We start from the raw sequence: 13,576 nt of genomic DNA, 5'->3' as shown, positions 1-13,576 counted from the left end.
TTCTTCGCCGTCGCTATCGCCACTTGGTAGGCTCGACGTTGAGCTCTAACCTGTGTCCAGTCAGATTCAGAATGAGTTATCCGCCACTGGCGCTCTAGCCGTCTCAACAATTGTTTCATTGCCCTCAGATCCGTGGAAAACCACGGGGCTCTCCGGGCTCCATGCAATCGGAGAGGGCGCTTCGGAGCCAAACAGTCAATAGCCCTGGTTAACTCCACATTCCAGCGGGCCACCAGGGAATCGGCTGAAAGGCCATCAACATGGGATAAAGCATCCCCTACCACTCTCTGGAAACCATTTGGATCCATTAAGTGGCGGGGGCGGACCATCCGAATCGGTCCCACCTCCCTGCAGAGGGGATGGGTCGCAGAGAAGTCCAGTTGCACCAGGAAGTGGTCTGACCATGGCACTTCTTTCGTTTCACTTTTACTTAGTGTCAGATCACCGACATCCGTAGAGGTAAACACCAGGTCCAAGGCATGTCCACGGCTATGGGTTGGGCCAGACTTATTCAGGGACAGCCCCATGGAGGCCATGCTTTCCACGAAGTCCCGAGCGGCCCCTTGTAAGGTCGTGTCGGCATGGATGTTAAAATCCCCTAGGACAACCAAGCTAGGTGTCTCCAGGAGAACATCCGCCACAACCTGAAGCAGCTCGGGCAGGGAATCCTTGGTGCAGCGGGGAGGTCGGTACACCAGTAGGAATCCTGTACTGCCCCTATTGCCCAACTTCCAGAACATGCATTCCGAAAACTGGGTCTTCCCAATAGGATGCCTGGTGCAAACTAATGACTTCCTAAAAATCACTGCAACCCCCCCTCCCCGCCCACATGACCTGGGTTGTTGTGCGTAAGAGAAACGTGGTGGACAAGCAGCGGCAAGGACAGGCCCATCTGCTTCATCCAACCAAGTCTCTGTTACACATGCCAGGTCAAGTCCTCCATCCATGATCAAGTCATGGATGGCAGTGGTCTTATGAATCATTGACCTGGCATTGCACAGCAATGGAATACCTGATGTGGCAGGTCTTTGCCAAGAAAGTAGCCTTGATTTATGTGCCACAGAAGGGAGGACATACCCCGATGCTTATGAAGCTGGATTGCGCAGCAGCAAGCTTTGCCAAGGCAATAGCTGTTTGTGAAACATCAGCTATGGGGGAGGGAGCAATTTCCCCCAATGCTGCGTTGAAGCAGCAAGGAATGAACTTTGAGAAGACAGGATTCTTCTGATTCTCCCTGTGAGTTTGGGAATGTGGGGGAGCAGTGTTTTTTTCCCAAAGCTGCAAAAGCAGTATGATGCTGTGTCTGACGCCAACAGCCAGAGTGTGTGATCAGCAGGAATTTCATCTGCAACACACTTGGACATTCCAAGATGGCGACAGGCTATCTAGGATGCCAGAGAAGTTTGGAGAGGTGGACTTTGCTGTCTCCGATGCCCACATTATATGGGAGGCAATGGTTCTTGAAAGCAAAAGCTCCAGTTGTGTTTGGAGGCGTTTTAGAGGTAAATTGCATTGTTTCCTATTCGGGGAGAGGACTCTCCAGAATGGAAGGAGAAGAAGGGGAACTGGCTGTGACATCATCGCAACCATCACTGCAACCAGTGGAAAGCAGTGGAAAGTTTGTCCTGTGAGAAGTTTGGACAGATTCCAAAAGCCAGGAAGGTTTGCAGCATTTCTGACAGGTGACATGAAGTAATGCCAGAGATACAGAGCTTCAGTGCAGAGATGGTGACTAACTGTTCCAGGGCAGAGGTGCTAGAATCTCTTGTACTAGAATCTGAAGCGAAGGCACACCTTTGTGGAAGATGGGACTGGTTCACCAGGCGTACGTCACAGAAGGATTCAATCCACCAGTTGAGTGGAGATTCGTTGAGGGTACATAGCACCTGGATCGTAGAACTGAAAAGCTGTAATGCTATGATGTCTAACATGTTTTTCATTCCAGGTCAAGAAGCCCAGCTGGTGCAGTGTGGCTGTTCTGTTTATGGCAACAAACAGAGTGAAACAACCCAGAAGACTGAAAGCGACATTTTACATTGTGATGTTTATTGTGTAAATGGCTTGTTCTTGCTATGTTATAATGTTAACATAGGGGATGGTGGAATGGTTCAAGAGACATGTAATGTTTTGTCTGTTAACCATGTTTTTCATGCAGGTTGTAAGCATGAAGCTCCCAGATTGCTGCTGTCTGACATGAAGATGGTCAGATGTACCAGTGCTCAGGACAAAGCAAAAGGGGGAAGCAATATGGCTATTTTACAAAAGCACCCTATTGGTGATGATGACAGTGAAAAGGCAAACCCGGAAAAAGCCAAGATGCCAATGATTGGATCTGACATGTGGGTTCCAAAGTCACAGAGCGATATGCTCGGCAAACATAGTTTGCAAGGTCTTTCCCTGGATTCAGACAGTTTCTGATGGGAAATGTGACAAGATAAACCTGGAAAAAGCCAGGATGCCAATGGATGGGTCTGACATGTGGGTTGAGACATCACAAGGCAGGGAGCATAGAATCTTCCTGTGGTATGGAGGCTTGTACAGAGTACTAAAGCCTCAAACCAAGCTAATTTTACTCACTGGGGATATTGAGTGCAGAGCAGAGGGGGGGGGGGGAAATGTGTGTATTTTCCTAGGCTACCCCATTGCCCCATAGATACTAAGTCTGTTGCTGTTATAAACAGCAGGTGCACTGAGGTGAGTTCCACTGATACAGTGGAAGAGATGCGCCAGGTGCGCAGATCAGGAGGAGCTACGAAGGGTGAGAAGCCAACCAGGTATGCTCAGGAGTTTGCTAACACAGCTGTTGCAGATTTAGCTGTGGCTAGTGGCTCGACACAGGTCTCACTGGGGAGAGTCTTCAAAGGGGTACAGGGTTTCTCCTCAAGGTACGGGAAACCAGGCCCAAAGGCTGTAAGGGTAGACACTGTTTCTTCAGAGAGGCAAGAAACTAAGTGTGTCAATGTCTGTTGGCATCGGTCGCTGTGATGTTTGGGCAGAAGAAAGCTTATAGAGCTCCCGAACGATCGACCAGGAAGGAGTGAACATGTCAGTCGGGCACGTGTCTCTGCCAGGGTCCTACTCGAGAGTAGGATGAGCTCCTGACACAGTTTTGATGGCTGAAGTTGTGCAGGAACATGTACAACAGCTGGTAAATGAATGTTCACTGCAGCTAAGATTGTCATTGGTGTCATCATACAGTGTGGGGGAGGGGGAGCACAAACAGGTTCTTAAATAATGTGCCTAGGGGGACAAGTTGTGTTTTCTTTTGTTGCATGTGCCTTTGTTTTGAAGATGTGTGGAACTTGATTTCTAGGAGAACGGGGGGGACGTAACAAGGGAAAATGATAACAAATAACTTTGAAGAGATGGAAAAGCTTAAGCATGGGAAATTATATAAAGAAACAGAAAAACTGGAGATATAGTTATCATTACTAATATCATGGGTTGGAAGAATATTGGTGATTAAATATACATTGCCAAAATATTATTTTTAATTATAAGTATCCCTCTATTAGTGTCACCACTGATGTTGGTAAAATGTCAGAAACTGATATTACATTTCAAACATAGTAGGTTATTAAATTAAATAATGGTTCTCAAACAATAGAATTCTAGAAGCAGAAGAATTATGATAAAAAGGAAATTCAAAAATTTGTTGTGGTACAAAGGTTTCTCAGAAAACATTTTGTGAAAAGTACTCTATTCATTATAAAATGTTTCACATGGAATTAAAAACCAGATTTGTCCAGGATGATCATCGTTAACTACACTATGTCATAATGAATTTTTGAACCCTATAAACCATATATCATAAAGACACCACAATCTCCACTGTGCCTCATTTCCAAAAGGAAATATGGACCCTGGGAAAGCGCCTGGAACCCCTGGAATCTGGCACTACTCAGAGATGGGAGTGGAAGGCAACAATATTTTTGCTTCTACTTTATCCTTTATAGTGTCTAATCCTGTATTCAGCTGGGACTGCCTCCATCCATTTTCAAACAGGGGAATTAAATAATCTGTGTTGAGTTTTTATTTTCAGAATGAAACCTGCTTGTGAAAATGTAGCTTTCAGTGGCATAAAATATGCAATAGGTCTAGATTTGTGTTTTGATTAGGCAGAGAAAAAAACAAAATCTCAGCATGCACTCAATGAGCCTGTGAGTGACCACCCACACATGTGGCCCCTGCAGCAAAAACTGTTCTCAGCCATCAAATGAGTAGTCCTTTGCACTGTTGAGCATTTAACCTTGCTTCCTCCCTAGTTCCTCACCTCTTGCTTTATAAGGAAGCTAAATAATTGGTGCCTCTAACTCCCCTTAATGTGAGACATAGGTGTGTGTGTTTTAAAATCCTAAAGCTTGTAAGGGAGAGGAGGTAGGGGGAAGGAGAACATTACTGAATATTAGAATATAAATCCTGTTGAGACATTACAAATCCCCACATGGTCTGAGATGCATTTCAGATGACTCAACCAGCAGGGGATGGATAATCAAATATGCCTCTACAAAGAAATAAACTATACAACAGGAACTATCAAGGAACTGGAGGTATGCATGAGGCATATTTGAGAGTGTGCATGAAAAATAAACAGAAGCATCTCAGACTCATTATGCACCTGAAATTTGCCAGAGGCTGAGGCCCTGCTATATTGTGGAGAGGATTTGCTAGGGGAGGTTTGCAGGGAGACTGCAGGAGAAGGGGAAGAGGGCTGGAATCTGGAATTAAGCAGCCAGACACTTTGACATCTCCCACCCACACTCCTGGGGTAGCAGAGGAGGAGATGTTAAGACGACATGAGATATGCTCTTTTGGGTGAATGTGCCTGTATTAATCCTGAAGCACTGAGGACAGAGGCCAAATTCTAGGGTGATTTAGAGCTGAGCTGAAGCTTTTGGAAACAAAGGGGAGGGAGCATGAAGGAAAGGAGGAAGAAATTGGCGGAGGACCAGGACGAAAAAATGTTTTAAAATTCAGGGTTGGGAGATTTCCTTAGACAAGTGATGATGGCACCAGCTTGCTCCCCCGCCCCTTCTTTTGTTTGAACTTAATCGTTCTGCTGCTGTAAAGTAATGATGGCTAACTGCATGCTATTTCCAGTATCAAGCAGGCATGCATTTGAATATGATTTCTTGGGAATGACAAGTGGAAAGAGTCCTAGTGTGCTCAAGTTTCACTTGCAGGCTTCCCATAGACCACTGGTTAGCCACTGTGAGATGGCATCCGCTGGTGGTGCAGCTGCTGCTGCCTCCACTATAGCTGGGTCTCTGCAAGGCCATCATGCACTGGAATGGCAATGGGAGCTGCAGGTGCCTTCCCAGGATCGGTGGCCAACTAGAATGAAATATTGCGGTGGCCCCACCCCACAAAATCAATCACATTATATGGTGCGTGCACACTATTTGAATGGCAATGCCCATCAACTTTGCAGGGGTCCGACTCTTCGTGACCCCATGGACCAGAGCAGGCCAGGCACTTCTGTCTTCCACTGCCTCCCGCAGTTTGGTAAAACTCATGCTGGTAGCTTCGAGAACACTATCCAACCATCTTGTCCTCTGTCGTCTCCTTCTCCTTGTGCCCTCCATCTTTCCCAACATCAGGGTCTTTTCCAGGGACTCTTCTCATGAGGTGGCCAAAGTATTGGAGCCTCAGCTTCACGATCTGTCCTTCCAGTGAGCACTCAGGGCTGATATCCTTAAGAATTGATAGATTTGATCTTCTTGCAGTCCATGGGACTCTCCTCCAGCACCATAATTCAAAAGCATCAATTCTTCGGCGATCAGCATTCTTTATGGTCCATCTCTAACTTCCATACTGGGAAAACCATAGCTTTAACTATACAGACCTTTGTCGGCAAGGTGGTGTCTCTGCTTTTTAAGACGCTGTCTATGTTTGTCATTGCTTTTCTCCCAAGAAGCAGGCGTCTTTTAATTTCATGGCTGCTGTCACCATCTGCAGTGATCATGGAGCCCAAGAAAGTAAAATTTCTCACTTCACTGCTTCCATTTCTTCCCCTTCTATTTGCCAGGAGGTGATGGGACCAGTGGCCATGATCTTTGTTTTTTTGATGTTGAGCTTCAAACCATATTTTGTGTTCTCCTCTTTCACCCTCATTAAAAGGTTCTTTAATTCCTCCTCACTTTCTGCCATCAAGGTTGTATCATCTGCATATCTGAGGTTGTTGATATTTCTTCCAGCAATCTTAATTCCGGCTAGGGATTCATCCAGCCCAGCCTTTGGCATGACGAATTCTGCATATAAGTTAAATAAGCAGGGAGACAATATACAGCCTTGTCGTACTCCTTTCCATATCCATGTTGTTCCATATCCAGTTCTAACTGTAGCTTCTTGTCCCACATAGAGATTTCTCAGGAGACAGATGAGGTGATCAGGAACTCCCATTTCTTTAAGAACTTGCCATAGTTTGCTGTAGTCGACACAGTCAAAGGCTTTTGCATAGTCAATGAAGCAGAAGTAGATGTCTTTCTGGAACTTTCTAGCTTTCTCCATAATCCAGAGCATGTTTGCAATTTGGTCTCTGGTTCCTCTGCCTCTTCTAAATCCAGCTTGCACTTCTGGGAGCTCTCAGTCCACATACTGCTTGAGCCTACCTTGTAGAATTTTAAGCATAACCTTGCTAGCGTGTGAAATGTGCAATCGTGTGGTAGTTGGAGCATTCTTTGGCACTGCCCTTCTTTGGGATTGGGATGTAGACTGATCTCCAATCCTCTGGCCACTGCTGAGTTTTCCAAACTTGCTGGCATATTGAGTGTAGCACCTTAACAGCATCATCTTTTAAAATTTTAAATAGTTCAGCTGGAATACCATCACTTCCACTGGCCTTGTTATTAGCAGTGCTTTCTAAGGCCCATTTGACTTCACTCTTTAGGATGTCTGGCTCAAGGTCAGCAACCACACTACCACATATCTTTCTGGTATAATTCCTCTGTGTATTCTTGCCACCTCTTCTTGATGTTTTCTGCTTCTGTTAGGTCCTTACCACTTTTGTCCTTTATTATGGTAATCTTTGTACAAAATGTTCCTTTCATATCTCCAATTTTCTTGATCTCTGGTTCTTCCCATTCTGTTGTTTTCCTCTATTTCTTTGCATTGCTCGTTTAAGAAGGCATTCTTTTCTCTCCTTGCTATTTTTTGGAAATCTGCATTCAATTTCCTGTATCTTTCACTATCTCCCTCGCATTTTGCTTGCCTTCTTTCCCCCGCTATTTGTAAGGACTTGTTGGACAGCCACTTTGCTTTCTTACATTTCCTTTTCATTGGGATGGTTTTCGTTGCTGCCTGGTGTATAATGTTGCGAGCCTCCATCCACAGTTCTTCAGGCACTCTGTCCACCAAATCTAAATGCTTAAACCTGTTCCTCACTTCCACTGTGTATTCACAAGGGATTTGACTTAGATCATATCTTACTGGCCCAGTGGTTTTTCCTACTTTCTTCAGTTTAAGCTTGAATTTTGCTATAAGAAGCTGATGATCTGAGCCACAGTCAGCTCCAGGTCTTGTTTTTGCTGACTGTATAGAGCTTCTCCATCTTTGGCTGCAGAGAATATAATCAATCTGATTTCGATGCTGCCCATCTGGTGATGTCCATGTGTAGAGTCGTCTCTTGTGTTGTTGGAACAGCGTGTCACTGATGTTAGCTTTCGCTAATTCTTCCAAAATCTATAACAATATCTTTGTACCAGGCAAAAACATTCCTCTTCTCCCTGGCTTCTGGCTAATTAGACAATAAAAGGTAAAGGGATCCCTGACCATTAGGTCCAGTAGTGACCGACTGTGACGTTGCGGTGCTCATCTCGCTTTATTGGCTGAGGGAGCCGGCATTTGTCCACAGACAGCATAACCAAGCTGCTTCTGGCGAACCAGAGCAGTGCACGGAAATGCCGTTTACCTTCCTGCCGAAGCGGTACCTATTTATCTACTTGCCCTTTGATGTGCTTTCGAACTGCTAGGTTGGCAGGAGCAGGGACCGAGCAACGGGAGCTCACCCCGTCACAGGGATTCGAACCACCGACCTTCTGATTGGCAAGTCCTAGGCTCTGTGGTTTAACCCACAGTGCCACCTGCGTCCCTTCAATTAGACAGTCTGTGGCCTATTAAAATGGGGGTGGGGTTAATTGTTTCTGTTTGTTACTATGGTATGTATTTTTGTCTTTTTTATATATCTAAACTGCCCTGTGATCCTCAGATGAAGGGTAGTTTAGACATTTAATACAGAATAATAAATAAATAATATGCCACACAGCCAGAGACAAGCAAGGATGTGAGGGCTTCTCTACACTTCCTCTCATCCCATGGGGAAAACCACTTTCCAGCGCAAACAGCCAAAACAGTCAAAGCAAACAGCAATTCAGGTTTTCTCCAGTTTGCTGTGATTTAGCACTGAGAAGTGGATTTTCCTTGGGAAATAAGATATATATCCACACATCTTGACTATGCTGGCTGAGTACTGGCTAAACCATGATGGGAGATTTATGCCAGCATAGTGGTACCTCTAGTTGCAAATTTAATTCATTCTGGAGGTCCGTTCTTAACCTGAAACTGTTCTTAACTAGAGGCGTGCTTTTGCTAATGGGGCCTCTTGTTGTCACTGCGCCGCTGGCACACCATTTCCGTTCTCATCCTGTGGCAGTTCTCTACTCAAGGTAACTCTTCCAGGTTAGCGGGGTTTGTAAACTGAAGCATTTGTAACCTGAGGCATTTGTAACTCGAGGTAGCACTGTATCTCCAGCTCAGCTGGGTTTGGAGACTTATGCTGGCATAGCCCAGCTCAGACAGAGATCGACTGGATCCTAATATGCCCAGCCCAGTAGATCTGAGCTCAGAATTGGGCACTTAGACCTTCTTTTTTATCCTAATGGAAGAGATAAATGGTGGAAATGCAACAACTGCCTGAACATTAAAGCTCATGTTAAATTATTAAATGCAGTAGGACAGAAATTCTGACTTTTTAAATCTACAGAGAGATGACTAAAACAGTGTATTACCTGCAGAAAACTTTAGAACAGTTTTGCATCCGTGTTTTGAGTATTCATGCCTAAAAGATGCCCATAGGCTCTATTTACTGCAATTCAGCAATTCACAGAATACACACAAGCTCCAGGATCCTCTGAGTCATCTGAGACAAACCTTTAGATTAAGAAACATATGTGTAAGCCCACCTCACACTCCTGGGCAGAGTATTAACAATCACTTTTAAGGACCATTGATTCCAACAAGAGACTCAGGCAAAAGGTGTTAAAGTGTTCAACTCAGGCTGGATGATATGCATTGCATAAGTGTGTATGCAGGCATGTTTTGCAAATTAAAAATTGACCTTCTTTGCTGTACAAAATTGATCCTATAAACATTGACCCAGCTTGCTAAATCTATTTGGTGAACAAGGGAACCATTTGCTGACTGTGAAAACTTCCATTCACGGGGATAAGAATATGGTGCATTATGTGCCAACAAAATTCTGATCCAAAGAGATAATAAACCCCACATACTGTGATCAACATGCCTTGTTCCCTTTCCTCCCCACCAGCTGTCTGGCTGTTTACAAGAGAGGAACTTGGGCCCACCTTGTCTAAAAGCATTGTCTAAAAGGACAGGCAGAGGCTGTCCCAGGTTTCAGACAATGGACATTCCCAGCCCTGCCTGGAGATGTCAGAAACTGAACCTGGGACCTGAATCACATCCCTTTGCCCCTGAATCACATCCCTTCCTTCCTCATGGTGAACTCATTGAGGAAATAACTTTCCTTTTTTCATTTTCTAGTTTAATTATTATTAGTATATCGGATGATATTGAGCCCGGTTCAAGATTCTCTGCAAGGCCCTTAACAGCTTGGTCACTGGATAACTCAGAGGCCTGCTCATCCCTTGTACCCTGAGGTCTTCAAGGAAGTCCTCCATGGCTCAAATGCAGACTCACATCCACTAGGAGCCACCTGCTCAGTATTAGGGGCCTAATTATATGGAACTCCAAGTTGAGGAGTGCTCTGATGGTGTTTCCTGCTTGGCAGGGGGTTGGACTCGATGGCCCTTGTGGTCTCTTCCAACTCTATTCTATGATTCTATGATTCTATGAGGTCAGACAGGCTCCCTCCTTGCTGAATTTCTGCTACCTATTGAATACTTCTTTTTTTAAATTCCAGCAGGCATTTTAATTGAATTCTGAACTTACTATTTTAACTGATTTTTATTAACATGGTTACTTTTACACCATAGAAATGTTTATATTTGTTTGGAGCAAGGACTGGAAGGCCAAATAGGGCAGTTTGGGCTCCAACTCTCATCCCTGCCAGCATAGTGGCACCAAATTGGCAAAGGCTGCATCCATGCTGCCGGGTGGAAGAATGTAAGGCCTTCCCCCTCGCACATTTTACCAATCCAGTGACAGCCACAGATGTACTAGTGCTAGACTGAAATATCTGACCCATTGATTTATTTCAATTGTGTGGGGGCTAAAACTGCTGAAGAATAATAAAAAAGGAACAAATTTCAGGGACAACACAATACAGTAACTTTGGGAGTGGCAGTATTCTATCCTTTCCTCCCTAACAAAGCCAAGTTATTGGGCGCTAGGGGCGCCTTGGAAGATGGCGGATATTAACATCTATCCAGCTCGCACAAGGTAATTAGAGGCTGATTATGGGGAGTAAATCAGTTTCCCTCATCTCTCCAGGGGGGAGAGATGCAGTTTTCACCCACTGTTGCCATAAATCACCCCCGAGTTTGGAAGAAGGAGGGGGTGAGGCACTGGGTGTACAACCCTCTGCGAGTTTCGGAACTCCTCCGAAGCTACTTCCAGGAGTGAAACTAGTTGCGTTACTTAAAAGGGAAAAAAAATTGGAGAAAGATAATGCACATGCTTCAAGAGAGGCAGGGGTTTTTTATCTGCTAACAATTTTGCCACTGAAATGAAGAAGATTGAGACAGAAGATTACATCAAAGTACTACAGATAAGCTGGTATGTGGAATGGAATGCAATGGAACTGAAAGGGGGGGAATGACTTTTTATTATTTTTGCTCTATGTGATTAACTAATAACCCTCCCTCTTAGAAGATCCGTTACAACAACTAATTGGCAAATGGGACTAAAAATGAACTGTGTGGGAATAACATGAATTTGAAGGTTCTACTCTGTAAAGTATTTGGAAAGAATTAAGGCTCTCTTTGTGACACAGTAAGAATGGAGATTTGATGCGGAAAGATAGATCTGTGTTGCAGGAGGTTTGGTCGTGGGGAGGGCGAGCCAAAGATTTATTATTTCAATGAGATTGTGAACTGGAAGGGGCAGCCCTCCTGGAAAAAGACTAATTTACGATGCAACAGGTCGGGAAAGTTAATGAGCGAGCTTTTAGACTGCATTTCATCAGAACGACAAGGTGGCGATTGCTTGCTCGAGCGGAAATGCCTGGACTATTGGATGAGAGTGATTTATGAGAGAGCAGTACAAAGTCCACACAGAAATACAAATAAGACTGTTTTTTTTCAACCCACTCGGCGGAGCAACTCGGAGGTGAATGAAAAGGAAAATGAGCAACGACAAGGATTGAGAAGAGGGGACTGGAAATATCATTCTTAATATGAAAGCAGCAGAAATATTTGAGGATTGGACTCCGGCCGATCAAGAAGCATGGGTACCCCCCACAAAAATTTATAATTTGGAAAACAATTGGATTACATGATATGTATTGATATAATTTGGATTAATTGGTTTGATGTATTTAATTTGGTAATATGAAACTTAATAAAAATTATTTAAAAAAACAAAAACAAAGCCAAGTTATGTCATCGCATAGCACCGCTCCCTTTTTGAGGAAAATTTTAGGAGCACAGTTTAGGAGTATCACCAAGCGAAACATTTGTTAGTGGGGAAACAGTGGAAAACCCAGCCTCTAGAAGTCAACAGTGTTCACCCCTGAAAGTCACTGATTCTGGAAATGTACTTCTAGAAGAGTAAGGGGATGCAACAGTTAGTCAGAAATATCCAGTAACCATCTTGGGTGAACATCTCCAGTGCAGACGAAACTGGCAGATGCCAGCACCATAAGCACCCCTATTTAAAATACAACAAACCATGCTTATTTCTGATTATACAGAGGTGTGTGTTTGTGTCTCCCTGCACAAAGAATATCCTCCATTAAGCCTCCAGGAGTGCATTTGGATCGAAACCTGTGATTTTACAACAAAACACAAAAGCAGACACAGGGGAAATCTGTTATTTCTTTTTCCCACCAAAAGTGATAAATTATTTTAACACCAGCAGTTTGCTGCAAAGGGAAGGTGTCCTGTTTGTCCGTGATAAGAAATGGGGGGGGGGAATGGGGGCATAGATGTCTGCAGGGATTTTTACAGGGTGGGGTATTTTATTTTATTTATTTATTTGAGGGAGTGGAGTAAAACACTGGAAAGGGAACAGGCTAATTTCTCACAAGAGTGCTTGTATATTTTGTCTCCTATCTCAGGTTTTAAGAATGATAGAACCTTACTCTTTTTCTTTTTCTTAATGAAATCTGGGAATCTGGGCATGAAGGTTCATTGGGGGAATTGTTCCCCTTGCCCCCACTGTGAACACCCATAAATGGGGTGTCAACAGCACTAGATTGTTATAAATAAATACTGGTGGTAACAAATCCATTCAACAAACAGGTAGTTTGTTGAAACAAAAAAAATTCCTTCCAGTAGCACCTTAAAGACCAACTAAGTTAGTTCTTGGTATGAGCCTTCGTGTGCATGCACACTTCTTCAGATACACTGAAACAAAAGTTTCAGTGACCCTTCTATATAGTGAGAAGGTGGGGAGCGGTATTACTCAGAAGGGTGGTGGGAATGGGTGATTGGCAGATAGCTGTGATGAGCCTGTTGACGACTCTTAACGACTGCAATAGGTATTACAGGAAAAAGCAAGGGGTGAGAAGGTGAAAAGTGGCTTTGTCATGTATAATGAGATAAAAATCCAATGTCTTTGTTCAGACCAGGTCTCTCCATGGTTTTAAGTTTGGTAATAAGTTGCAATTCAGCAGCTTCTCTTTCCAGTCTATTTCTGAAATTCCTTTGTAGTAAAACAGCTACTTTGAGATCTTGTATAGAATGTCCTGGGAGATTGAAGTGTTCTCCTACTGGTTTCTCTGTCTTGTGATTCCTGATGTCCGATTTATGTCTGTTTATTCTTTGGTGTAAGGTCTGGCCTGTTTGTCCAATATAGAGAGCTGAAGGACACTGTTGGCATTTGAAGGTAGTTTGTTGAGTTTACAGTTGTGTGTACCATTTATATTATACTGAGCTGTGGATTTGGGGAATAAGTTTTATATCTACTATATTTTTTTTCAAAGCCATCACCTCCAGAAGATGCCCACTGAATATTTAAATCCTGGCAATTGATATTTGAAAGGCTGTCCACTGATTAAATATTTTATATTTGATGAATCCCCAGCATTTTAATTGCTTTAACACGTGTTACCAAAACAATGAAGACAACTTGGAGAGATACTGAGAAAAATATGAAACAACTTAAAATTTCGTAAGAAAAATCTAAACAGAGGTTGCTTTCAGAAACAAAATACCTCTCT

The 13,576-nt window shown here is 43.6% G+C and overlaps 2 protein-coding genes across 6 annotated transcripts in view; both read left to right on the top strand.

The window, feature by feature from the left end:
* The window catches only part of NKX6-3 (NK6 homeobox 3), a 641,500-nt gene extending 628,746 nt beyond the window's left edge, over positions 1-12,754 (top strand). Inside the window, exon 4 of the transcript XR_014567614.1 lies at positions 12,661-12,754. The gene's annotated coding sequence lies outside the window, so the exon portion shown is untranslated. The remainder of the gene's footprint in view (positions 1-12,660) is intronic.
* Positions 1-13,576, top strand: part of ZMAT4 (zinc finger matrin-type 4) — a 296,262-nt gene that overhangs the window by 234,167 nt on the left and 48,519 nt on the right. The window contains exon 5 of one of the 5 annotated variants that reach the window (XM_083753411.1): positions 2,156-3,632. The exons of 2 other annotated variants lie outside the window; for them this stretch is intronic. In XM_083753411.1, coding sequence (XP_083609537.1) covers positions 2,156-2,418 — 263 coding nt within the window. In that variant the 3' untranslated portion in view covers positions 2,419-3,632. Of the gene's footprint in view, positions 1-2,155; positions 3,633-13,576 lie in introns of those variants that run through there. 2 more of the 5 variants (XM_083753410.1, XM_083753409.1) reach the window with 2 other exon arrangements.

This window comes from Podarcis gaigeae, assembly GCF_964106915.1.
Source record: "Podarcis gaigeae genome assembly, chromosome: 8".
NCBI lineage: Eukaryota > Metazoa > Chordata > Lepidosauria > Squamata > Lacertidae > Podarcis > Podarcis gaigeae.
The sequence above is the reverse complement of the archived record's forward strand: the minus strand, read 5'-3'. Positions and strand labels throughout refer to the sequence as shown.